The sequence below is a fragment of the Bidens hawaiensis genome, unplaced genomic scaffold, assembly GCF_021521415.1.
Source record: "Bidens hawaiensis isolate Kalapana, Puna unplaced genomic scaffold, B.hawaiensis_p1.1 tig00002507_1, whole genome shotgun sequence".
Classification (NCBI taxonomy): Eukaryota; Viridiplantae; Streptophyta; class Magnoliopsida; order Asterales; family Asteraceae; genus Bidens; species Bidens hawaiensis.
This window is the reverse complement of record NW_027491137.1, coordinates 666282-693198: the sequence shown is the minus strand read 5'-3', so window position 1 is coordinate 693198 and position 26917 is coordinate 666282. Positions and strand designations below refer to the sequence as shown.

Sequence of the window (26917 nt, the reverse complement as noted above, 5' to 3'; positions counted from 1 at the left end):
CACATTTTCAGATAACCCATTACCCTTGACTTGTTTCAGATCTTAAAAAGTCAATTTGAGAGATCTTTGGTCATTCAAGAACTTAATTTGAAAGCACAAGATTCAGGTATCTTTCTATTTCATGTGATTTTTTAATAACCCACAATTTTATTTGGTCTTAAATGGTTAATGGGTTGTTCAAACTGGTATAAAGATTTGATTTTTGTTATGGGTTTTTGGTCAATGCTTCAAACTAGGCGTTGCATTTGATAATTTATACATGTGAGTGTGTTTGTGTGTGTGTGAATACATATTTGCTGTGTTTGGTAATCATGGATTTGAAATCCATGAATGTTGGGAGTTGGATTTGGTTGCGTTGACTTAAAAGGGTGGTTTGACTTTAGTCATTTTTGGGCATTGGATTGCTGGTTTTGTAAGATTCCTGTTGCTTCAAGTGTGCTATGGTAGGTTAATATGGAGCATGCCAAATTGAATCTTTTAAATAAATGATATTGCAGTTGAAACCGAGCTGAACTCGCACCTTTAACCACCGCTCAAGAATGGAGCCCGATTTGTGTTTGATCTTTGGGATTCTTGTTTTGCCACATCAAGATTCAAGATTTTTGATTCTTGAATCTTGATCTTTAAAGCCACTTCTTTAGAATCTCTTCAATCGAATTATATTGACTTTTTGTTTTGCCGGATCAAGATTTGACATTCTTGATTCTTGAATCTTGAACTTGGAAACCGCTTTTATTGGATCTCTATAATTAGAAATTATCAAATTCTTGTTTTGCCAGATCGAGGTTCAAGAATAAAGAATCTTGATTCTTCAACTTTAAACCACTTTTATCGAATCTTCAATTTGACATATATTGAATCCTCCGTTAACACGGTTGATCAATGTGCTAGTTTGCAGTAATTAACTGGTTCAATGATGTTATCTTTTCTAGTTTTGCAGTTTGGGTGATTCTTGATCTTGAAGTCACTTGGGGGGGTGTTTCTTCAAAGCTTTGAGCTTGGTGATCGTTAAACTCGTGGATATAAGAATATAATCATGTGATGCATGATATTTAAATGAAGCTATCAAAGGCGTGGCGTTTAGGCATGAAGGACATGCAACAAATATTGCCTCCGCATCGCCACCGTGGCCAGTTAAAAAAACCAACATGGATTATTGTGTTGGTTTCATTAGTGTGCATGTTCTTAGTTGTTTCCTATATTCATCCACCTCAAACTTCTAGCTCATGCTACATCTTCTCAACTTCTACCTGCCAAACATTTTCAAGTTGGCTTCCACCTTTGTTTAGAGAATTAAGAGACGATGAAATTGCTTCTAGTGTGGTAATTAAAAACCTTTTGAACATGCCTCCAATCGAGTCCAAAAGTCCCAAGATTGCTTTCATGTTTTTGAGCGTTGGATCATTACCTTTTGAGAAGTTGTGGGACATGTTTTTTCAGGTTTGCTAATTCCATATGTTGTAAACATAATGACTAAATGTTATAGGTTTAGGTGTTTAAGATTTCGGGATTATTTATAGATGCTATGTTATTGACATCTTCTTTTTTGTTTCTGTTTGTAGGGCCATGAAGGTAGATTTTCTATCTATATTCATGCATCCAAAGACAAACCAGTCCACACTAGCCGTTACTTTGTCAACCGGGAAATTCGTAGTGGCAAGGTTTGTTTGTTCATATTACAATTGTTCTGTTACATGTCTTAATAAGGTTAAAGAAATGGAAGTTAAATAATTTTATTTTATCCATAGATAACTCTGTAGCAGGTATGAAACTGTTAATTTGATCCTTAACTAGTCAGATAATATAGAGTATGTTTATCCAAACATTAAAAAACTAATTATCTTGACTTTTAGTCGCAGTAAATGGTTAATCAGTTCTTAAATGCAAATCCAAACACCCCCTAAAGCTTATTTCGGTTAATTCAAATATTATATGATTTGAGAAATAACACGTTTCTATTAAGGAAACTGTGGGTGTAAACCAGCTGAGCTTGAGCTCAGTTCGTTTAACTTACGAGAGTTCGACGTTGGCTCTTTTCGACCTCTATTTCTAAAGCTCGAGCTCAACTCATATATTATTATTTAATGAATTTAGGTACATTTATAATTTTTTCTATTTATATTAAATATAATATTTTTATATGATATGCTATATATTATTTAGTTATGTTATCATGATTTAACATATAATAATTATTATTGAAATAATATAGTTAATATATGATATAAGATTTATATAAATGACAAGCTCGCGAGCCTGCTCGAGCTTGATAATTGAAGCTTGGGCTTGTTTACTAAACAAGCTTATTTTTAAGCTCGAACTCATTTAAGCTCGGCTTGATTCGAGCTTTCAGCGAGCCAATCTTGAGTATCTCATGAGTGGCTTGGCTCGGTTATATCCCCTAAAGAAAACCATGATCATAATTGTATTGGTGTATGAACTTGAAATCTCAAATTGTAATATGAATCTGTTGGTCAGGTAGAGTGGGGGACGGTTTCTATGGTTGATGCAGAGAAACGACTTTTGGCAAACGCGCTCAAGGACCTTGATAATCAACACTTTGTATTACTTTCTGACAGGTTACCGTCTTACTCTGTTATTCACTCGCGCTTCTTGGTGTTTGTTTTGATATTAAAGTTTCTGTTTCTTTTTGGTATTTCAGCTGTGTACCGTTGCGTGATTTTGACTATGTGTACAATTATCTTATGTACACAAATATCAGCTTCATTGACAGGTATGCTCAAATCTTTTCTATCAAACATGTTTTAAACCTTCTTGGAATAATCAACAAATGATACTATTTATTGACATTATTTGGTGTTATTTGTAGCTTCACGGATCCGGGCCCACATGGAAGTGGCAGGTACTCTCAGCACATGTTACCGGAAGTTGAGAAAAAGTTCTTCAGGAAGGGTGCTCAGGTATGATTATAAAGGTTTATAGATTCATAATTTATAAATAACTCGTCTTGTTAATTTTTTAAATTTTGTTTCATAATTTTGTTTGGGATATATTTCGTCTGAATGGTGATTTAAGTCTTGATTTTGAATTTTGTGTAGTGGTTCACAATGAAGCGTCAACACGCAGTTATAGTTATGGCTGATAATCTTTATTATACAAAGTTCCGTGAATATTGCAAGGTGAAATCTTTTTTTTTTCAGTTTTTTTGGTGGCCGTGACTCGTGAGAACCTGTTAAGGAAAACTCATGGGGACCCACCAAAGCCCTATTAGTGTAGGCGTGCGGACAAAACCGAAATAACCGAACCGTAACCGTAAATAGCCGACATAACCGAACCAAAATAACTGAGTCCAGTAAAAAAAACGATAGTTTCGGTTTTCTATAACCAAAAGCGAACTGAAATCACTGAACTGTAACCGAAAAAACTGATTTCAAGTTATAAGAAATTAATAAACGGTGTAGCAAAAATAAAAGTGCCAAATGTGTAATAATCAATTAGTTATTAAATAATAAAAAATTTAGGCCCAAAGTTTAAGGCTCAAATTCATTATTTTGGGTCATTTTTTCGTTCTAAAATTTTCAAGCTCAAATGATAAAAACCAAAACCGAACTGAACACATTGCAAAAACCTAAACTGAACGGTTTTTAGAAATCCAAAAACCAAATTTTCAGTTTTTGGTTCGGGTTGAGCCCCAAACTGACCCGTCCTCACCTATTTGTATGATTGGTTCATGTTTGTTTCTTACATTACAGCCCGGTATGGATGGAGTCAATTGCTATGCTGACGAACACTACTTGCCTACCTTCTTTCATGTGAGAACGTTTATGAATTTACCCCTCTATCTCTCCTTTTCACTCGATTCTTATAAGTTTTCTTTCTTTACATGCATTTAGATGCACAACCCTAACGGGGTTGCAAACTGGTCCGTTACACACGTTGATTGGTCCGAAAGAAAATGGCATCCAAAATCTTATGAAAAGAAGGATATTTCCAAAGAACTCCTCAAAAACATTACAGTATGACCGCTTTTTCTACACATACGTTATTACACGATTATCAATTTCGACTTATTTTAATTTCTTTATTCATGCAGTCCATCACAGAAAGTGTTCATGTCACAAGTGAAGAAAGGGTATGCGCATTTGCTACCATTTCTCCCTTTTATATTAATTATTATTTTCTATAAACATAAATGCTAAAACAAAAACATATATTATTATGCAGAAGGAAACTATGATCATGCCTTGCATGTGGAACGGGATGAACCGGCCATGTTACTTATTTGCAAGAAAATTCTTACCCGAGACGCTAGACAGCATGATTGAGCTTTTCTCAAACTATACAACAAAAGCATGAGATTCTTGATTCTGATTCTTTGGTTGGATCAAACCTGATTTGATCCACACATTGTTGTAAAGCTTATCTTACACGGGTCGGGCAAGTCATTGAAAGGGTACAGAAGAGGAAAGATGTTTATGTTATTAGTTGTTTCCGGGTTCAAATTTTAATTTATACCCTTTATTTTGGGCTATATTTGTATCATTTATGGGACTCTGATACATTGCATTTTTTAGAGAAATACTTTTGTACTCATGTGTAAATCTTGTATTGTATTGATGATTTGACGCGAGGATACCATGTTGTTATGTGTAAAACGATTTCATAATATATATGGCTAAAGATAAACCAAACCTGTTTAGACTATAACTAGGATTCTAGTAATAGTAATAGTAATAAAGCCAAACTTGATAGTTATTAATTATCCATAACCTCTTAATTAATCTTTACTTGCACTTCAGGACGTTCACTAACACTAACATCAGAGTTCTTTAAATCATTCAAATATTCTTATTAAACTCTATATCTAACATAATTCTTTTAACATAATTCTTCACTCAGGTTGTTTTTATTGGTTTTAACCCTAGGAAGTAAAATTTATGGAACTCAATGCTATCTTTATCAAATGATAACTTAGAATCATTGTACATGTTGAATAGAAACCATTAGAATCCATTCCTTTCACCTATGATAGATACTAATGAATTTGGGTTTTGGAGTTATAGGTGAAACAATACTCCTGTGCAATTCTTGGTTTATGTAGTGTTTTTGACATCTCTTGGTCCATAACCACCGTATCGGGTGTTCCCAACCTTTAGATGTGTTTGAATTGAGTTGAACCATAAAAAGCGGGTGCATATGAAGGCTTGTATAAATGACATTGAACCCAACTGTCATACACCAACCATACGCTAGTTGTGCGCAACTTTGATTTTATGTGTGTAGCGCATTGTACACCGGATGATGTATGATATGTTTGTTTCAAGGTTTTTGGGAAAATGTTTTATAAAAAGATTTTGTATTAAAGGATTTTTGAGACCGGTTTTATATTACTTTTATGAATTCATTTAGCATTCAGGTAAATTAAACTTATCAAGTAACGGAATATGAAATATATAGATAAGGTATTCAAGTTCTCGCCTTCTCGGGATCAAATGCAATTACAATTTCGAGGAATAATATATTGGATTACTTGCATATATTCTTTTTCTTGATATGTTTGTAGGATAGATAGATATAAAATTAAATCCGTTGTAGGGTCCGTAGGGTCCCTATTAGGCACTGGAATTCTGTCTGCTATATATATATTGCTTCTGAATTCATCTTACCTTTTAATAATTTAAATTCTTCTTTGTTAAGTAATAACTTAATCCTTGAATACAATGTTTCTTGTAACAATATAAATAGAAATAGATATTTCAACCTAACGGTTTCAATTATGAAATCCAGTTATTCAATTAGACGTTGGATTAGTTTGCGAATCATGACAAGAATTATATCTCTATATAGAGAAAGAAAAATCTATTTTTTCTAGTGCAATTCCATTTAGTATTTATTTATTTTTTTCGTTCCTATTCTCCTTTCTCAAAAACAGGTGTTACCAACTCTATTACCGTATCGCCAATTTATAATTTTGTAAACAATCAAAAAAGTTGCTTGAAAAAAAAATCTAGTTGTTCTTAGACTAGACTACTGCTTGTTGAAATTTATTTTTAAATTTACAATAACTTGGGCATTGAACTTTTTGTTTTGAGAGAAGATAGAGACCTCACGAAAAAATTGAGGAAGGCGGGCCACTCAAAATTTTCAGAAAGTTAAAAAGAAAAGTAATCTTTTGTCATTCTTTTCAACTATTTTTTTTTCATAAACTACTAAACACCTAGAAGCATATGCTACTTTGATAAGGGAGCCCATCTTTGGCGGTACAACTACTTCTCCGGCGGTTGTATCCTGGGGAACACTGTCTATGAGAATTGGTGAGAGTTATGGGTCCTGAGCTAGCAGATAAAACGAATTGCTAAAATATAAACTCAGTAACTCATATAAAAAAATGGGCTTATAAAACATAAACCAAATATTATCTCTGTGTTTTTAAATAAGTTTAAGTTTAAGACATTTTTGGGTTTTCTTTTATTAAATGAGAATTGGGTTTATATGTTTATATGGGCCCCTAAACTGAATATGAAAGTTGTGGGTTTGAATAACTTTTTTTAAACGACAACTTTCTTATGTGTAGGCTATCGGATTTTTTAAATTTGGAGAGTTTCGTTATCTACTTTGGGCAGACTATGTCGTTTTAACCGGGTCCACACTGACTTTAGAGTTTGGCTTGGGTGTTTCTTCAGGAAACCATACCACCGGCTGCCACTTGGCAGTTGTGTCACCACAAGAGATAACTCTCAGGTGTAACACACGGTGAGACAAAAACCCGGGTGGGCTCAGGACGAAAAGCTGGCAACATTGCACAAGGCCTAGCCAAATCCTTTATTGCCTTAATCCATCAAAAGTGACACAAGTGGAGACTAAACTTGGGTTTCCACTGAGAACCTGATGTTCGGTCAGTTTGTATATATTTCGGTTTGTTATTTTATTAGTTTTAGTTGTTTATTTTAGGAACTCCGATACTTCATACGTGCTTATTGCATTTCTGGTCATGGGTGTTTAAAGTCGTTAATTTGGACCTGTACGAGCATAGGATGAAGACTCGGGATGTCCAACACGTGAAATTTATTTTTAAATTTACAATAACTTGGGCATTGAACTTTTTGTTTAGAGAGAAGATAGAGACCTCACGAAAAAATTGAGGAAGGCGGGCCACTCAAAATTTTCAGAAAGTTAAAAAGAAAAGTAATCTTTTGTCATTCTTTTCAACTATTTTTTTTCATAAACTACTAAACACCTAGAAGCATATGCTACTTTGATAAGGGAGCCCATCTTTGGCGGTACAACTACTTCTCCGGCGGTTGTATCCTGGGGAACACTGTCTATGAGAATTGGTGAGAGTTATGGGTCCTGAGCTAGCAGATAAAACGAATTGCTAAAATATAAACTCAGTAACTCATATAAAAAAATGGGCTTATAAAACATAAACCAAATATTATCTCTGTGTTTTTAAATAAGTTTAAGTTTAAGACATTTTTGGGTTTTCTTTTATTAAATGAGAATTGGGTTTATATGTTTATATGGGCCCCTAAACTGAATATGAAAGTTGTGGGTTTGAATAACTTTTTTTAAACGACAACTTTCTTATGTGTAGGCTATCGGATTTTTTAAATTTGGAGAGTTTCGTTATCTACTTTGGGCAGACTATGTCGTTTTAACCGGGTCCACACTGACTTTAGAGTTTGGCTTGGGTGTTTCTTCAGGAAACCATACCACCGGCTGCCACTTGGCAGTTGTGTCACCACAAGAGATAACTCTCAGGTGTAACACACGGTGAGACAAAAACCCGGGTGGGCTCAGGACGAAAAGCTGGCAACATTGCACAAGGCCTAGCCAAATCCTTTATTGCCTTAATCCATCAAAAGTGACACAAGTGGAGACTAAACTTGGGTTTCCACTGAGAACCTGATGTTCGGTCAGTTTGTATATATTTCGGTTTGTTATTTTATTAGTTTTAGTTGTTTATTTTAGGAACTCCGATACTTCATACGTGCTTATTGCATTTCTGGTCATGGGTGTTTAAAGTCGTTAATTTGGACCTGTACGAGCATAGGATGAAGACTCGGGATGTCCAACACGTGAATCGAGATGAGAAATTATGGCAGTTGTTGAAGGAACCCATCGCGATACGCGATGGGATGGACAGAAGGCCATCGCGTATCGTGATGGCAATTAAATAATATTAATGTCGACTTTGGTCCATCGCGGTACGCGATGGACCAGTGAAGACCCCATCGCGGGCACAGACGGTAAAGTTAGGGTTTTAATTTATAACTCATTTTGACGACCCTATTCGATATCTAACTTCTTCCATGCAGTTTCTAAGGCATAGAGAGGCTTTTCCATCAATTCCATTCATCCCGAGATCAATCGCATGTTCCATATCATCAGAATCGAAGATCTAGAGATGACGAGACGCGGCTAATCTTCTCGAATCATACCCTGGATGTATAGTTTTTAAACTTTAAGTATTTTTCTCATGTATTAGAACAAAATGATTTGTAATTGTTATTGGTTAATCTATGAGTATTGATGTTTAGTATTGCTGTGCATTTAGTCGGTTTAGGTTTATGTCGATCAGAACGATTCGTTTTCCAGTTAGTATAATAATTGCTTGTAGGGTTGTTTGATTAGTTGATTCCAATGACGCATACAATTGCCCTTAGTTGAGTCACACTGGCAGACCGTGTGTGAACGATTGTTGATGCCTATGGTTTAGCTCGTTAAGCAATCTGTATGTGACCAATGTAGTTAATCTGTTAAGTTGCATGAGATTACTGTTTAGTTGCATACTTGAATCCCGGGTGTGATTTGCCTTTGTTTATTGCTTGAATTTGTTAAGTTGATTAATCATTATTAAACTCAATTCGTTTGCTTGTGTGATTAGCACTATTAGCTATTACTTCATAATATTAGAAATCTGTTACATGTTACACTGACCACATACTCCTTTTGGTTCGACACCATACTTACCCTAGTTTGCTTAGGTGATTAGAAACTGAATTTAATTGGTTTTTACTAGATAGCGACAGCCTAGCATCAGAACCCAAACCTTCTATCACTAGACCACAAACGGTGAATATTGATGGGCTTGAAGAAAGTGAGTTTTAACTATTTAAATGTTTGTATAAACAAAAAAGTTATATACATGAAAAATATATAAAAAAATTTAAAGCATTTTCTGAGTGGGCCAGACATGCATGTTCATTGTAGAGGGCATGTGAAATTTATTTTAAAAGATTGATAAACAAATTCCTTAGGTAACGATAACGGTTTAGATTGCTAAATTCTTGAAGCTGAAGATACTACGAGAAAATAACGTCTATGAGACCGGTTTGAATCACTTTACGCCTATGTAATTCTTGTTTTGCATTTTTTTTTTAAATTCCTTTTGTAATCAATATTCAATTTTATTATCATTTACAAATAATTAAAGGAGTTTTATTTCATTTATATTTGAGAAAACCACATTTCCAATACATACATCAGCCATCGGTCAGAGAAAAGAAATATTAATTATTTGTTCTTAGCCTTTCTAAACTTCTAAGTTTTAGCGACATATTATCAACTTCTGTCGCTTTCATTTTTAATTTCTTAATAAGCGTTTTGAAGATGCAAATTACCAACTACAATGGGATCTCCGCGATAGGGGATAACCCTGAACGAGCGTGACTAAGCCAACTTGGTTAATTTGCAAAACAGATCACCGTTAGGCATTAGCATCGTCAGATCTCGAAGGAAGACATGTCTTCTTGACCACCCCAATATGACAGAATGTGTGACTACATAATAATCAAGTATTTAAGAGAGAAAGAAAGAGTGTAGTAGCATTGTTGGCATGCATTATCAGATTTGGTGATTTGTCGTTGCCATTGTCAACTGTCAAGGGCAGTGGACCCTGCCTAGGGTGTAATCATAGGTGATTGTGACAAAGATGTGTTTGCTAGTCATTTAAATTTTAACATGCACTCCACATAACTTGTCACATAGATGAATCACTGTGGGTATGCTCGACTGACTCTGACCTGATGGCCAAGATATATACCATAGGAAAAAATTGGTCAGTATAATGAAGTTCGACACTACATCTCTTCACGTTTATTAACCTTTTGAATTTTTAAAATATAAATTTTTATCCTTCAGTTCGTTTTTATAAATTTTATTACTAATTTCTTGGTAACTATTTAACTATACTGTTTTGTTAACTCTTCGACGGAGCTTTTTTTTTTTTTTTTAGAATTCCTAATTGCCGACAAATATCATAAAAAACAAAATATTAGAGTTAAAAATATATAAATATATACACCGACACATACATACATGTACACAGTATATAGTATTGCATGCATCAAGGTTCAACGTGAATATATTCGCTTTCATTGTAATTATGAATTCATGATTAAATGGTTGTTGCTACGTATCTTCCACCGTCAAATCGCTAAGGTTTCATGATGTTTGAAAAAAATCCTTCGATGCCATTATTTTATTATTTATTCCATAATAATTTTGCTTCAAGGTTGTTACCTTTAGGTTCTATATAATGATTAAATATGCGATGAAGGAATCAATAGCATAGTTTATCAACATTGCGCCAATCCAACACGTACTGTCGTGTTATTTGTATTATCAACTACCCTAAAACACGCTAATGTTAAGAGCTTTCTCTTTTTTAGAAAAAGAAATATTTTTCTATAAAGATGATAATTGGTTAGATAATAATCGAAAACCCACTTACACATTCTCTCTCATATTCTCTAATCGATGACTATGACCCGATTGCCACCACCCTAAGGAGAGGCAGGAGTCTGTACCCGCTTAGGGTACCCAACCTAACTTGGGTACTTGATGAACGCCCTCTTGCCCTAATAAAGCATTTGAAGCTACCAATTTTCTAACAACTTCATAATACTATTTAATGATGTTTAAATGTTTAATACAAACATTAGGTTGCATGAGTTAAGAGAAACAAAATATTGGTGCGTAAAATAATTTCAGGAGTTTCACACCAGCAAGTTCGCATTTTCAAAAAACCACAATACTAAGATAAAAATCATGGGTCCGCCAGTAGTCAATCAAAGACACGACTAACAAAATTACGCTTTCTTGATGAATTAAAAAGATATGAATCACGCATGCATACTAAAAGCAACCAAACAGTAATGGGACAAACAAATCCATGAAATACTATATAACTATGCTTTCGTTGTAAATTACTATAAAGAAGAAGAAGAAAATCTTAAACAGAAAAGTAAACTCTTCTAAAGTTACCATTTTTATCCCCACCATTATCACACAACACCATTACTGTCATAAAAACAAAAACAAACAGACTGTACAACTATTTTAACATAGTCGGCATGTGCGCTTCCCGCCAAATTTCACTTTCCAAAACCTTAAACAGGAATAACATCAAGATTTGAAGTGTCTTCACCCCTTAAAACAATTCCCTCCAGACTCGAGGGAAGAAGGCACCGGGCCCACTGACATTCCGTTGGGACCGGTTCAGATGGCGGAACGATCATCAACACGTTGTTGAGTCGTTGAACGACCCCCATCACACTTACGGTACTACCCTCTTTAATATACCTGAATATTATTAGTATTATTTCAAGTAAACATCAAAATATAAGTAATTAAAAACTTATAAGGAATTGAAAAGAAGGATTTTGAGTTAAATTTTTATTTACATACCCTTCTTTGAGGCGCATCGGGCGATCATCACTAGTGATGTTTCTTTCACTCAACCATCTGATGAATTGTGGTGATGAATCTATGTTTGACTGGTCAACTTCTATGATGGTAGATTCGTCAACATACGGCGTCACACGGACCCCATAACCTGTCTTGACTAATGCCCTTAATCCAGATTGGAAATCAGATATATAAAAATCTGCCACTTGCCTCTGCATATATATTTACGCAAATACATCTTAATGAAGAAATCTTCATGAAGATTTTAATAAAAGTCAAAATGCATGTCTTCTTTTTGGACAATAGTGAGTATTATTGAGCCCATTGGATCATATTTGCTTTATGTAAAAGCCATATACACGTGCGAATCTTAAAAAGAAAATAAGATAGATTTATGGCCTACAAAACTAACAAGCTTGTATAATTGATCAATGATTAATGGTTTACAATGCAAGCAAACATGACAGTCAGTTTATGAAGCATCACATTAAAACAAATAGCAAACACATGTTAGTTTGTTACTTTTTTGAGATGACAGCCTCAAAACCTGAATATATTATTATCATTTTATTAAATTATTATTATTAATCAAATGCCTCACCTCCATTGATCGCAGACCCCAGGTAAATCGACGGTGCGTAGGATTTGCAGGTTTTGAACCCCACCCACGATATTCATATAAACGCGTGGATGTATAAACGCATCTGGGAACCCGCTGGAATGATGATTCTAGAGGAACATTTCCACAAGTAACCACCTTCAAGAAATCAAAATTTTCACGATCAGTAGACGTGTCTATATAATAATATGCAACATTATTTCAAGATCATATAATATATTTCTATTTTCATGAGATGCACCCTATCAACAGTATCAATTCATTAATAATAGAGTTTAACGTTTTTTTCTCCGTCCCTGTGGTTTGGCTATAAACCTACCCTTTGGAGTCACTGTGGTTTCATTTAACCATTCCTGTCCCGAACACTAACTCTGTTAGATTTATTTTGTTAGTTTTGATGATATGACCAAAATACCCCTCTTCATTAAACTCTTTTGGACTGAACTGGTTAAAAAAACTAAATCATTAGGACAAAAATCAAACTTAACTCTTATATGTGTGCGTGTGTGTGTGTGTGAAGTTAGATTTTCTCCCCTATAATCTAGCCATTTTAACTTGTTCAGTCCAAAAAAAACTTAATAATAGGAGTATTTAGGTCATTTCATTTAAACCGACTATTAAAAATCTAGCAAAGTTAGTGTTATGAACTCAAAAGAGTTAAAGAAACGAAACCATGGTGGACTCAAAGGGTTAAATGTTACAATTTTTGACTGAACTAGTTAAAATCGCCAAAACACACGGACAAAAAAAGAACTTAAACTCTTAATAATATTAATTCGCAGTTAAGATTTAAGACTATAACAAAAAGGTAAGCTTTCTACTTATTTTAGTAACATATAAAACTACATTCAGTTTAAGTAATTTACTTATATCTTATACAAAGTAAATCAACATACCCCTGAAACCTTCACAAACTGCCCATTTTTCGCGGTTCTAAGTTCCGCATCCGGATACGCGTCAATATAATCAGCCATAGAACTTCCTCCCCAGCATCCACCCAAACTGAAACCCAAGCCATCATCCCCCTGGCGCAGGTAAGTAACCGCTGGATTTTTAGCCATCGTGGGTTGTGGTTTACCCGACCCTGCACCATCATTTGGGCCCGACCCCCTTCGGGGTGCACCAGCTGAGTTAAGCGGTCCAGATGTAATAAGCCCGGTGGTCGGGAGAACCGGGGGGATAGGTCCCGAGTTGTGTCGGGAACCACCTTGCGGGCCAGACGACTTCCTAATGGGCTCACCATGCTTATTCAAAGGCCCGGAACTAGTTTTCTTCGTTGAAGATGAACCCGCCCCCGCCCCGGACGAGCCCCCACCACCGAACGACCCGGTTCTTAACGGGGCATTTGCTATCGGGCCAGATTTTCTTGGTCTCGAACCAGTGTTGTCCACATCAAACATTTTTCCGAGCTCACCCGATTTTTTGATGTCACCACCCGTGTATGGGACTGCAGTGGAGGACATGGTGGGAGCCCGTTCTTTCGGCTGTTCGGGCCGGCCCGAAACATATAAACCATTGTTTAACTGATGAGACGGAAACCGGGAACTCATTTTTCGTAATACTCGGCCTATACAACAAACAAAACATAAGATTCAAATCAACCCATATGGTTAAATGCAGATTAAGCATCAGCAAATCTGAAGCATGAATTTGGCATTATTGGATTGAAATGAAGAAATGAATATTTTTATTTTAAAACTAAAGCAAAATACAACTTGATTTCATGAAACATTGACCTAAAACCTGCAACAGTAATCAAGATCGGCGATTTAACATAAAAACCGAAGGTTTTAAACCCAAATCGAAAATACCCATTCGAATCAAGCAATAATTAGAGCAAATTAAGGTCCAAAATCAAAACTTTTGTAACAGTATTGGAATCTAAGTAAAGAGGTGAAAGTAGAATGTGCCTTGGGAGATCAGAAACCCTAGAAGATTGAATTGAATTGGATTCAAAAGGGGTTTGGTTTTTTGGACTAAAAGTAAAAAAGAAAGTTAGTATTTCGTGCAGCCGATATGACGGTGTATGAACATGGTGATCATGAGAGAGAAAGCGAAAGAAAGAAAGAAAGAAAGAAAGAAAGGAGGGTTTGTTTGTTTGCTTGTTTGCTTGGAAGAAAGACTTATTTGTTTGATTAGAAGGAACCCTTGCTACTACTCTCTTACACTACTCATTTCAAAGATTGACAATAATGCCCCTTTGTTTTTTACTAAGGTTTCAAGATTTCTTTTTTGTGAATTCATCTCCATAGGCATTTATTTATTTAATGGTGATTGATTTTGTGAATGAGAAAGTTGGATTGAAAAGGTAGGTTTTAACCATGTTTCTATGTACTTGTATCATATTTGTATTGTAGTTAAGAGATGGCATGTGATGTGGGATTTTGTGGTTTCATTAACGGTACGATGATGAATGATAATATGGTGTAATGGTAACAGGTGACTACATAAAAGAGTATGATGAAAGAAAAAGAGACTATATTCTCTACTCGAGATAACTTAAGGACAACTTTACCTGCTTGAAGAGGAACGAGCAACATTGACAAAGCCTGCTTGATCAAATGAAAGTTGTTAAAATACGTTTTATGTTCCGTTAAATTGAGACAATTTCATCAGGTTATCAAGCTACGTCACTGGCAGCGAAGTTTTAACTTAACTAGTATGTTGTGGGTTAACTTGGTTTAACTAATATATTAAAACGAAAGAAAAAAATATAAAAAATAAATAAATGTGTGTGTGTGTTTGGATATGATTGGTGAGTTTGAAGTGGACCTCACCCACTAAAAGGAGATGGTGCCGTTACTGGAATGGTGTTGGAAGGCAAAAAAGGGGTTGGTGCCATCACGTTAATTAGTGTGTTGTAGGATAACGGCTCTATTTAATGTTAACTGGACTTATAGCGCATTCGTTTTCTCTTTACAACAGAAAGTCTAAGTGTCATCCTGGACCTTTTAAGCGTTAATATGCCACTTTGGCATGCACCAACAGCCAAAACACCATATCTCCTAAAAAAATATGGACCTACACGCCAAAGAAATGGCGCTACTCTTCCACATTCTTCGAAAAGGAGGCATTGATTGATTGTGTTTCCTATATTTCAATAAATAAAAAAACCTTTTTTTTTTTTAACAATTTAGACAAATATATCTCTCTACATTGTATATAAAACACTCTCATTCTTCTTTCCAAATACTCACAAATATATAAAACAACATGGAATTCTCACAAGAAAATTTACATGATTCAGATTTGAAATAAAAGGTGATGGTTTCAACGGTTTAAATAATGACTATGAAGATGATAACAAAAAAGACTGTAACAATGCATATGATGATGAATAAGTTAAATAGTATTTTAATTTTTATCTTAATTGATTTTTACTTTAATTATAAAAATTAATATACGCGATCCTTTTTCTTATTTATATAATGTATTATGTTAATTTAGACAAAAATAAAAAGAAAAGAAAATAATAATTGTAAAATGATTCATTTTTGGTTACCTAACCCCTCTATTATACTTTTTTTTAATGTTAGTTAGCTTATATTTCCCACTGTTTACATGATAGTGAGGTGAGTGAGGTGACATTACTTTTTGTATTAACTAATCTCCATCATAAAACATAAGTCCTAAGGCTGAGGGGTGTGGGGGCCGCGAGTGGGGGCGCCAGCCAATAATATTGTGACGTGTGGCAGAGAGAGAAACTTGATAAGATGGGTGTTGGTTGTGGTGCTCGCGCCCCGGGACATGGTGTGGAGGGGCGCGAGAGGGGGCGCGAGTGGTTTTTTTTTTATTTTTTTATAAATGTATTAAAAAAACGTATTATTAAAAAAACTCATAAATTATTTAAAAAACACACATTAATTAAAAAAACACATTAATATCTAAAAAAAAAATTAAAGTACTAAAAAAAAACATTATTCTTATTCTTCGGCTTGGTCTTCTTCGATCAACCTCTTCCGGATACGTTCCTTTTGTTTTTCCATCAGCATTTGGTCGACCGGATTTAGGTTACTGAAGTCTCTTGTAAGGAAGTCCAAATCTCTCATTCTTTTTTTTTCCTTTTTGTCATTAGAGACCACCTCCATGGTTTTGTTGAATTTATTGAGGGATTCAACAAGATCGTTGATGTTTACGGCTTCCCCCTCAGCCGGTTTTTGTTGAATTTATTGGGTTTTTTTGAGGTTGTGGTAAGTATTTTATGTGATTTTGGGTGTGGTATGTGATATTGGGTTGATATTGGTTTATATAGGGAAAAAAATTTTTTTTTAATAACCTTAAAGAGCCAACGGCTCTATTTATTAAAGCCCCAACGGCTATGCACGAATTCCCAAGCCACTTTACGCCCTTTTTCAGCCGTGATCCCCCTTGCGCCTGCCTTGGTCTGCGTGCTCGCGCCCCTCTCGCGCCTCGGTGGTGTGGTGCTCGCGCCCCGGGGCGCGAGCGGAAGGGCTTTCGCGCCCCTTCTCGCGCTCCGCACCCCTCAGCCTAACTCTTAAGAGTAAATATTTATTTTATTATTATTATTTTGAATTTTTGATATAAGAAGACGTTAATAATTCCAAAGAAGAAAACAAAACTAAAAACGCGTTCTAAAATGTAATATAATAAATTTTAAAAGGACGAGCAAGATTCATGAGCCTTGCACTGCACATGGAATCATTTTGACAAAATAATATTTATGTATAAACAAATAAATAGTTGTTTGAATATTTAATAAGAACTTTAGTTAGTCTTTGTCCTTTTTTTTTCCTTTTAAGAAATGCCAAACCCATTTGATTGTTTGTACCATTCTAAAGCTAGCATTAGTGTGAATGTTTTGTTGTGTAATAAATTTTGTTTGAGTTTATATTTGCTGATAAACAAATTAAATTAAATTTTAATATTTTTAACAGAAGCTGCTTGATCATATTAATGAAATTATTGTTACTGTTATTTTTATTAATCTGTTGTGTGTAAACTGTAAAATTAATACTCGATTCTTATAAAGATCATACACTAAATTGACTAGAAATATTATTATTATGACAATGTTATACATAGCCCTGCTTGCGGTGCGCACATATGATGTATATATGTGTGAACCCTCGGGTGGGCAAAAGTAAAATTGCACTAATTTTGACGTTATTTTACTAATCTCGTGAAAATAACGTTAAAAGTGACGGACGGTTAATCAGGCATCATGTAGTGGCGTTGATAACCGAAAGACAAGGGTACATGCACCGATCAGCCGGTGTCCCGATGATTGAGTGCTATGTGCCTTATGTCCAAGGCTTGATGCAAAACTACTATCGAGCCGGGGGTCTCACCGGAAGCAGCCTCTCCATCCTTATGGGGTAGAGGTAAGGCTGTCTACATCTTACCCTCCTCAGACCCTACTATAGCTTTGCTATTAGTGGGATATACTGAGTATGATGATGATGATGATGATGATGTTATACACCAATGATATTTATATACCAATAATCAAATTACAAGTGTGTTTTTATTCGTACAAACTACAAATGGGAGACAGTACACAATTTCATAATTAAATAAGCATGAGTTTTTTAATTAAATAAGGATGAGTTATTATTAAAAAGACAAAATAGGAAAATAAATAAAAATAAAAAGAAACACAATGACGTTTTATCTATTTTCATATTTTTTTAACACATATAACTTTTATAATTTCGTTAACTTTTAATTATATCATAAAATCGTACATTATATAGTCTTTAATTTAAGCATAATATTACATCATACCGCTGTGTATCTATTTATATGAGGTTGTATATATGTTGTGTTATTAGTTATAAAGCTTTGCATAATTTTTAAATTTTTTACACATCTTGTGTAATTATATATAATATGTTACGTAATATTGTACGTAATTATTTATATAGTTTTCGTAATTTTTACATAACTATGGTACGCAGCTTTATCAATATATACCTCGATCTCTCATCACTAAAAAATGTGTCGCGTCTGGTGACTTTTACATTTCGCAGGCTAAAAACGTTTCGTACTATCACTTCGTGTGTGTATGGGCATGTGTGTATATATAACTAGTATAAAATTTTAAGTAAATTTACATACCAAAAACGTTTTGTACAAATACTTCGTGTGTGTATACTGTATACATAAAATAATATAAACTTGTAAGCAAATTTATGTGTAGAAATCGTAATAAGGAGATTGACTTAATCATTGATATATTGGCATTAAATATATGCCCAACTTTCTCCTTTTCTTTTCATTTTTTTTCCCGTTTTCTTGTTTTCTTTTTCATAGAGGACGATTTTGTGAACAATCCCATTCATTGTGACCAGTGGACGGGATACATATGAACCCATCTTTTTATGTCAAGTTCTTTGACTTATAGATTTTCACATTTCAAACACTTCTGTTTCTACTTTCGTATATTTTGCACTAAAAAAACTAAATTTATAAAAAACACACAGATCAGCGTAGTAGCATGACGCTTGAAGGGGGAAAACAAATAGAGTAAGTTAGTTCTGACAAAGTTAAATAATTTATGTGCTACATGAGTTTATTTTCAAGTGGGTAGTTTTAGTTCTTTTGGAGGATATTTTCTAGGAGGTCATATAGAAAATAGCTCCAAGCTATACAAGTCAAATACAAGATTTCAAAATCTCAATACCCATATAGATTATAAAGTGCATGTACGTAGCAAGTGTAACACCCCGGCTTTAAGCGAAATACGCCCGGGTGTAACGTACAGATCACTCATAAGCTTGTAACACTATTAATAGTGTCAATATATTTATTTATATTCCATAACTTCGCAAGTACACAAATAGTCTGATAATAAGACAAATAAGATTAAATCTAAATGAAGCAAATATCATTCATTGAAATAATCCTAAGGCATAACTAGTTTTCTTGTCCTGGCACTTCATCGTATCAACCTGTAGCACGTGAAAATAATATATTTTGTCAACAACACATGTTGGTGAGTTTTCATAAGTTTTTGCGTATATATATATATATATATATATATATATATATATATATATAAACGCACGATTCAACGATCATCATGCAATAACTATTCAAGCGTAAAGTAAATGAAATCAAATAGTGTCGTCCTCCCGTTCATTTAGCCGAAGCCGTTGAAGTCGGGGAAATGAGAACCACGTTACGTAAACAACCGAAGTCGTAACGTTAGACGGCGCGGGTACGTCCCGTCGGACCCTCCCACTATGTGTGTGCGTTTGCGTTTGCGTAACTTCCACCAATAAAACAATAAACACGTTACAAGCAAGTTCACGTATAATCATAAACAATATGCACGAATAATATTAACATGTACGATATAAGTGAATCAGTTTGTAAACAAGCGCATAACTAACGAAAGAAAACTTGTGACGTGCTACACCCCAAAACATTATAAAGCGTTAAAAATGAGGTTATGAAGAACTCACCATCGCAATCGATGATAAACGAGAAAAGAAATCCGAAAATGCGTCAAAGAAACCGAGACGAACAATCCACACGAACTATAAAAATAAATATGGAATTTAAACACTAATCTATCTGGATTGAAAATGTTATATATATTTGGTTAACGGGACAATGCATTATTTTAGTTTATGGCATTATAATATTATATTATTTTAATATTATAACTTTTAACACTAATATGAGAGTTACAATATTACAAGGTACGGATTTTAAATGGTAATCATATCTCGAAGAATATTTAAGCTAACGAATTTAAGTTTAAGAATTTAAAAGCTAACGAAACGTAAAGCTACTTTTAATGAAATATAGGTTAACAATCGGATTTCGGTTAACTAAATATAAGCTAGCAAATTTTTAACAAATGATTTAAAGTTTAATGATTTATAAGCTAATGAACTAACATTAACGAATTAAAGTTTATTGAAACTAATATTAACGATTTAACGAGAAAGAATTATAATATTAGTGTAAATATTATTTCATTTAATAACTTGTTATCAATATGGCGATTTTATTGGTCTTTACAAAGTCCGGATTTTAACGTTGTGATTTCATCTAAAAAATGATTATGTTATTGGATTAAAAACTAACGGATTTTAAAGTTATAAAGTTAATGAAAAAGGAACTATAAAATAATATTGATGGGTTTTCAAAAAGATTTAGTTGGTTTTTGGGTGAAAATAAAATATAATTCTTAATAATTTTTATTTAGCTTAAAATAATTTTATTTAATTTATTATGATGTTTAAATAATAAGTAAAATGGTTAAAAAAAATACCAAAAAAAATTGCAATGACCCGGATTCGAACCCGGATCTTCTTTTTAATGAACCAGTTGCTTAACCACCAGACTAGTTTATGAATTTGATTAAGTTACAGAAACAAAATAAATATAAAAGCATGTTCATATTCGTCATCTTCCTAACCAAACCCTAGGTTTCAATTCCTTCAAATGGTTTCATGTATGAAGAAACGTGGATTTACTCACTGGTAGCAGATCTAGTTTCCTCGGGTGTGATTATACTATTTCACCGACGGTTCTTCTGGATCAGTGTTCTTCCACCTACAAAATGAACAGCGCCGTTACTTACCCCTCAGAAAGGGACAGAGGGGTCCTCTTTGGGGTAACCCTCCGGCGTGAGAATCAGTATATTTGTGGAGAAGATAATAATGTGTCAGAGAATCTCAAGGGTATTTGCTTAATTGCTCAATACCCTACGGTTGTGAGACTGTGTGATTGTATGTAACTGACTGTGAATGAATATGATTCAATATGATTGAATGTGTGATCACTGCTTGTAACTGTCAATGATTGAGTATGAATGTGTCATCAAAGTGGAGTTGATGCTGTATTTATAGTGCTAGGGTTACCACCGGTTGGGCTCAACCTCGTTGGCTTCCTCCAATCGCACTGCGCCACGTGTCCTCTGGGACACCTGGCGCTTTCTCGTTGGTTGTAATCACGTGGTAACACATGTGTCATGCTGAGTTGTCGACCTTTCATTTGGCAGCTATCAACATCAGCATATTCTTTCTCCTTAAAAAGATGCCTTCTGGAAGGTTGTCTGACGTGCACAATCAAGGTTGCCCTAATCCTGATTGGGATAAGGACGAGGTTGATTATGCGCACGTGTGATATGCGCCCATCCTGAGGATGCGCGAGATCTTCCCTTTATTCTTACGCGCAGATGTGATATGCATGAGCATGTGATATGCGCCGCGCGCTGATGCGCTGCGCACATATGTGATGCGCGAGCATGTGTGTCTGGGCAGATGTGATATGCACGAGCATGTGATATGCGCCGCGCGCTGATGCGACGCGCGCATATGTGATGCGCGAGCATATGTGTGCCTGGGCATATGATGCCTGAGGATGTTTTGTATGCGCCATGCGCATAGGTTTTGGCTTTGTGTCTCATAATGTCTTTATCTTGTGGGTTGACCCGCCTTGCTCGGTGTTGAGGCGGGTACATACCTCTTCAAGCCCCCCCAGTCTAATGTGTGTCTTATCTCGCGCGAGCGCGGTAAGATGGATATTAGACTTACTGATTTTTGTCTTTAAATGGGGTTTTGTCGTTTTCCTGGTTGCTTCCATCGTTGCGCGACGTTCTGTCCATTTGGTTGAAAACGAAGGGTTGAAAACGACGGGTCGAACACGTGGTTAGTTGGTGGTGACGTGCGCCGTAAACATGTCAGACGTTTCGTGTGCTCGAGGTGCTACAGTTGCCTTTCACGTCCCCTCACACAGCTGTCTTGAACACGTGTCGCGCTCGCATTGGTTAGCACCTGCGAGTGGGGGCACGTCTCTGCTCCGTGGCAGGTCGGTTACGATTTTATGTCCCCTCAACAGTGTTAGGGACACGTGTCGCGCCCTCGTTAGCTTGCACCCGCGAGTGGGGGCGCGTGAAATCCGATCAGCTGCCACATTTCTCTCTCCTGGGCCTATAAAAGGAGGCCCTTAGGAAATTTTTTATCTTCATCTTCATTGTTGATAATTTTCCAGTTTCTGCCTTTCATATTCTGAATTGAGTGTTTTCATCTGTTCGATTTCTCGATTATCTGCTGCTGCATTTGTATGTCTGATAGTTCAGACTCGTCTAGCCCCTCAATCACCTCTGTTGCCTCTCGAAGACGCCGTGTGAAATCTGTGGTGATGTCGACATTGAAGCAAAAGGGGAAAGGGAAGAGGGTTGTTGAGACCACATCGGAGGAAGTAGGGAGGACCAAGGCCACCAAAAGGTGGAATGAAATCCTCTGCAAATTGAAGCAGGCCGATCTCGACAACCTCATCGCCTCTCAGGGCTTTCCCACCCTGTTTGGCTGCATGTTGCCTAGGTCCGGGCAAACGGCGGCGGACCCACCTGCCGGCTATATTTCCCTATATAGCCACTTTTTCACCCACTGCAACCTTCGTCTCCCGATGACAAGGTTTGTGGGTGCACTGCTGAAGTTCTATGGGATTCATATATCCCAAGTCCATCCGTTTGGACTCGTGCGCGTGACTCATTTTGAGTTCATGTGCAAATCCCAGCGCGAGGAACCCACTCCTCGGCGCTTTCAATATTTTTACAAGCCCAAGATCCAGGACAATTGGATCTCTTTCATTCCTCGCAGTCAGAAGGTGAAGTGCTCCACTGTTTCATTCAAGAGCCTTCATGACTGGTCTGAGAGGTTCTTTTACATAAGGGCTGGTGTGATCCCCATCCGTATGACCATGCGCTCTATCTCTTCTGCGCCTGCGGATGAGGGTGTCCTCAAGAACCCAACTGGCGCCTGGGTTAAGAAACTGACCGCCGAACCATCCCCCGCGAAGAAAATTTGCGAGGAGGCGTTGGTTGGGGTCGGCATGAGTAAGCTTTGGGCCGATAGCGCGCTTGAGCCCGTTATCCAAGTCGACGGGTTGTGTAAGTTTATTTCATTGGTTTATTTATTTTTTCTGCGCGAACATAATTCTTTTGCTGATATCACTTGATTTGTTTTTGCGCAGTCACCAAGGATTATGTCCTTGCCGCTTATGATGAACAAGTGGAGGGTGGCTCCGTCGCGCTTGGCGCTGGGGAAGTTGGTTTCCCAGATCGCTTCGATGACATGTTCATCCCAGTGGATCTGGAATTTGACTTTGACAGTGACGCGCCTGGTAAGCCTTCGCACTTATGCTCATTCCTTTAGAATACCCAAGTTTATTAACAGTTCTGTTGGTTGTTTTTGTAGATGCGCTTGAAAACTACGAGCTAGAGCTCGCGGAAGAGGAGGAGGAGGAAGAGGAGGCGCCCCTACTAAAGCGCAAAGCTAAGGGGAAATCTGGCGCAGGGGCCAGTAAGAAACAGAAGAAAGATGACACCCCTGTCGCTCATCCCCATGCTCAAACGAAGGGACCTAAGGAAACCCAAGTGTTTACCACAAAGGTTTCTTTAGCTTCCCTGCCTGTGAGAGTGGGCAGACCTCCTGTCCACTTGAGGTATGGTGGCGTCGCCTCCTCCTTTCGCGCGGCTGAAGAGAGAAGCAGTGCCGCGCCTGCAACAGGTATACTTTATTTATCTTCATCTGGCTGAATTGTTATTAAACCTTTCCTCCTTTGAATGTTTGCAGAACCAGCGACGGTAGGAGATGAGCCACAGGCGCCACAAGGTGCTGAGGCTGCGCCGGGGGCTGCTTCGGAGTCCCCTGTTCTACCCTCTGAAAAGGGTAGAATGAATTTTATGGCGATGTTCGCCGCGCGAACAGAATTGCGCCAAGGTATGTTTTGCACACTTGTCTTCTTTATTTTTCTTTTGGATTCAGTCATAAACCATTTTTCCTTGTTGATTTGTTCATAGGAGTTGTAGCTGGCGTACAAGTTGCTGGCGACACTCCTGGCGCCGTTGGCGGCGCCGCTGGTTCTGGTCCTGCTCCTGCTAGTGCTGATTCTCCCCTTATTGGGGTTACAAAAGAGCAGGAAGCCGTTTTGCGCGCCGAACTGGCGGCGTCGAGACCTCCCTCGCCTCCTCCTACGCGCAGCCCTCTCCGCGAGGCTGGTTTGGAGCCCCCCAGGTCGCAGGAGAAGAGGCCTATTCAAGAAGATGAGGAGGATGAGGGGGCTCAAGCTGAGGGCTCCTTGGGAGACCGCGCCAGCCCTGCGATGCCACAAGTCTTCGCGGCGCATACTTCTGGTGGGGCTGGCGCTGACTTTTCTGCTTCATCCCCGCATGTATGTTTTAATTTGTTGCTCCGTTGCGCGTACCTCCATATAAGTATGTTTTATGACTTAGAACATTTCTTGTGTTTTGTAGGATGGTGACCACGTTTATCGCCCGAGATGGAATATTAATGAAGAAAGTTCCTTCCAATCCATGGGCGTATGCGAGGACTTCTGGGCTCATGCCGTGCCTCCTACTGAAAGGAGGTATCAGGAGGAGCGCACTCGCGCTGACTTGCTCAACGATCACATTTTCGCTGGGTCAGCCTTCTTTGCTGCCTCCCAAGAGCTTCATCGCGATTATATTAAAGTACGCGATGCTCTTGTGGCAGCCCAGCAAGAGGCTAAGGTGGCTGCCTGGAACCTTTCTGATGCTCGCGCACGAGCTGAGAAACTCCAGGCGGAGCTCAGCGAAAATAGAGCAAGTGCCAACACCGCCTATATTAAGCGCGGGCATGAGCACCAAGCTGCGCGGGAGAAGCAGCAGTTGGCGGAGGCCGAAGTTGCCAAGTACGCGCGTAGAGTGCGTGTCTTGGAACAGCAGGCTGAGGCGCGTGACCAAGCTATCGTCCAGAGTATCACTGAAAAATCATCACTGGAGAGCGCGGTTGCGCGCCTGAAGAGGGAGTTGGCGGCCGCGCAGGCCGATAGAGATGAGGCCTTGGCGACGGCGGCGTCCAGCCAGGAAGCACTTGGTGCTGCGCAGGCGGAGAAAGAAAAAATCTTGGCGGCAGCAGCGTCTGATAAGGAGGAGCTACAAAAGACTAAGGAAACTGTTGAGTTATTAAACTCCCAGGTTCCTGTCCTCGAGACGTCTGTTGCTGGCCTAGCGCAGGATCGCCAATGGTTGGTGTCACAGGGCATAACTCGCTGCGCTTTGGCGATGAAATATTCCGCCGAGTTTCAGGCCCTTGTGATGGACTGCAATGCCGCCGCGCGCTTGGTGGGCCGAGCTGAAGGGTTTACGGATGGGTATGACTATGGCATGTTGAAGAAGAACCCATCCGAGTACCCTTACAAGAGCGACGCGGCCTGCGCGGACATGGCCGCGGTGGGGGAAAAGTATATGAATACTCCCATCCCCATCCTTATGCAGGTACCTCGACCTTAATGAGTTTTACTTGACTAATTTTTCCAAGTGTTTTGTACTCAATATTTTTCTAATGATTTTGCAGATAGCTGCGCTTGCTGACCAGCCCGACCTCGGCGCGCTAAAGAAGTTGCTCGATGAATGCGAGAGGGCTGGTGGTGATGATGGTGGCGCGGGGGATGTTGCCCCTGCCAGCGGCTCTGGCGCTGCGAATAAATCTGCTCATGCCACCGTCGTGATAGAAGACTCCAATGAGGAGGAAGAACTTGACTACGGTCAGTTCGGAGATGAAGAGCAGGCCGCGTCAGATGCTGCGGGGGATGATGAAGGTGATGAAGTGGCTGACGTCGACGTGGAGACTTGAGAAGCCCTTCATCAAATTTTACATATTTAATTTTTTATACTTGTAATTTGTAACTCATCAGACTTGTAAATTTCAAACCAATGGAATGAAACTTGTTTTCTCTTTTTCACATCTTGCGCATTTCCATTCATCTCTTCATGTTTGCTTGTAGATATAAGATATGCTTGCACGTTAAAATAAGAACAAGGTTGTAAGGAAATTATTCACTTAACCTCTGTTCTATTTTGTTTGTGGTTTCGTAGTATCTTGCTCATGCTGACGGGCGCGCTAACTTTTCATTATTTCTTTTGTGCGCGTCGTTGTCGCGCGGTATTTATATGGAAGTAAGAGTTTAGCCATTACATGTCAGCGTGTGTTAGTCAGATATCCACTATGATTCCGCGCGCGACCTCGACCTGAGACCTTAACATGATATGGCATGTACTTTGCCTTAGTTGTGTTTAAGGATTTTTATGATCAGGCTGCGCGGGATGTAAGATGGATGTTTGTGAGTGTTTTGAGCTAAGGCTCTTTGTTTTGGGCTAAGGCCCTGACGTTTTAGAGTTAAGACTCATTAACGTGTTTGAGCTAAGGCTCGTAAGTTTGGGCTAAGGCCCTGGCGTTTTAGAGTTAAGACTCGTTAACGCGTTTGAGCTAAGGCTCGCGCATGTATGTTTTACTTCGCTTTATTTTGCTTTGAAGTCAATATAGTGTTGTCATATTGTTCCAAATTAATAAAGGAAGTGTGAAACATGTATGCAAAGGTGATAGAACAAATATTGAAAGATAGCGCGACAAATATTGAAAGATAGCGCGAATCATCATTCATGATGGCTTAAAAGCCTTGATTACATATTTGAACTTTTTACATGAAGCATTTTCTAAGTTGTGCCGCGTTCCACGCGCGCGGTATCTTTTTTCCATTCAAATCTTTTAAAGTGTACGCGCCTTTCCCCAAATCTTCTGAAATTTGATAAGGTCCCTCCCAATTGGGGGACATTTTTCCTGGGGGTATTGCGCGACTAGCTTCATTGTTTCGAAGGACAAAATCATTTTTCTTGAAGTGGCACTC

The 26917-nt window shown here is 37.6% G+C and overlaps 2 protein-coding genes across 2 annotated transcripts; one reads left to right on the top strand and one right to left on the bottom strand.

The window, feature by feature from the left end:
- The first annotated feature begins 349 nt into the window (after window positions 1-349).
- LOC143619730 (glycosyltransferase BC10-like) lies at window positions 350-4481 on the top strand. Its single transcript, XM_077091589.1, has 11 exons — window positions 350-368; window positions 941-1440; window positions 1563-1661; window positions 2479-2579; window positions 2663-2734; window positions 2831-2921; window positions 3060-3140; window positions 3714-3773; window positions 3855-3977; window positions 4055-4093; window positions 4186-4481. Exons 2-11 carry the CDS (start codon window positions 1057-1059, stop codon window positions 4315-4317), a joined length of 1182 nt encoding a protein of 393 aa, XP_076947704.1. The 5' UTR covers window positions 350-368; window positions 941-1056; the 3' UTR covers window positions 4318-4481.
- A 6766-nt stretch (window positions 4482-11247) lies between these two features.
- On the bottom strand, window positions 11248-13821 carry LOC143619729 (putative membrane protein At1g16860). Its single transcript, XM_077091588.1, has 4 exons — window positions 13168-13821; window positions 12254-12409; window positions 11653-11864; window positions 11248-11547 (listed from the first exon to the last, which is right to left on the bottom strand). The coding sequence occupies exons 1-4, from the start codon at window positions 13819-13821 to the stop codon at window positions 11355-11357; spliced, it is 1215 nt and encodes a 404-aa protein (XP_076947703.1). The 3' UTR covers window positions 11248-11354.
- Between the last annotated feature and the right edge of the window lie 13096 nt (window positions 13822-26917).

What these genes read in the sequence shown, in the direction of transcription:
- LOC143619730 (XM_077091589.1), top strand. Translation starts at nt 1,057, where the DNA reads ATGAAGCTATCAAAGGCGTGGCGTTTAGGCATGAAGGACATGCAACAA. An exon ending in AATATCAGCTTCATTGACAG is followed by an intron (nt 2,735 to 2,830) that starts GTATGCTCAAAT and finishes TGTTATTTGTAG; the next exon opens with CTTCACGGATCCGGGCCCAC. An exon ending in AACTCCTCAAAAACATTACA is followed by an intron (nt 3,978 to 4,054) that starts GTATGACCGCTT and finishes TTATTCATGCAG; the next exon opens with TCCATCACAGAAAGTGTTCA.
- LOC143619729 (XM_077091588.1), bottom strand. Translation starts at nt 13,821, where the DNA reads ATGAGTTCCCGGTTTCCGTCTCATCAGTTAAACAATGGTTTATATGTT. An exon ending in AGTTTGTGAAGGTTTCAGGG is followed by an intron (nt 12,410 to 13,167) that starts GTATGTTGATTT and finishes GATTTCTTGAAG; the next exon opens with GTGGTTACTTGTGGAAATGT. An exon ending in GGGGTCTGCGATCAATGGAG is followed by an intron (nt 11,865 to 12,253) that starts GTGAGGCATTTG and finishes ATATATATGCAG; the next exon opens with AGGCAAGTGGCAGATTTTTA.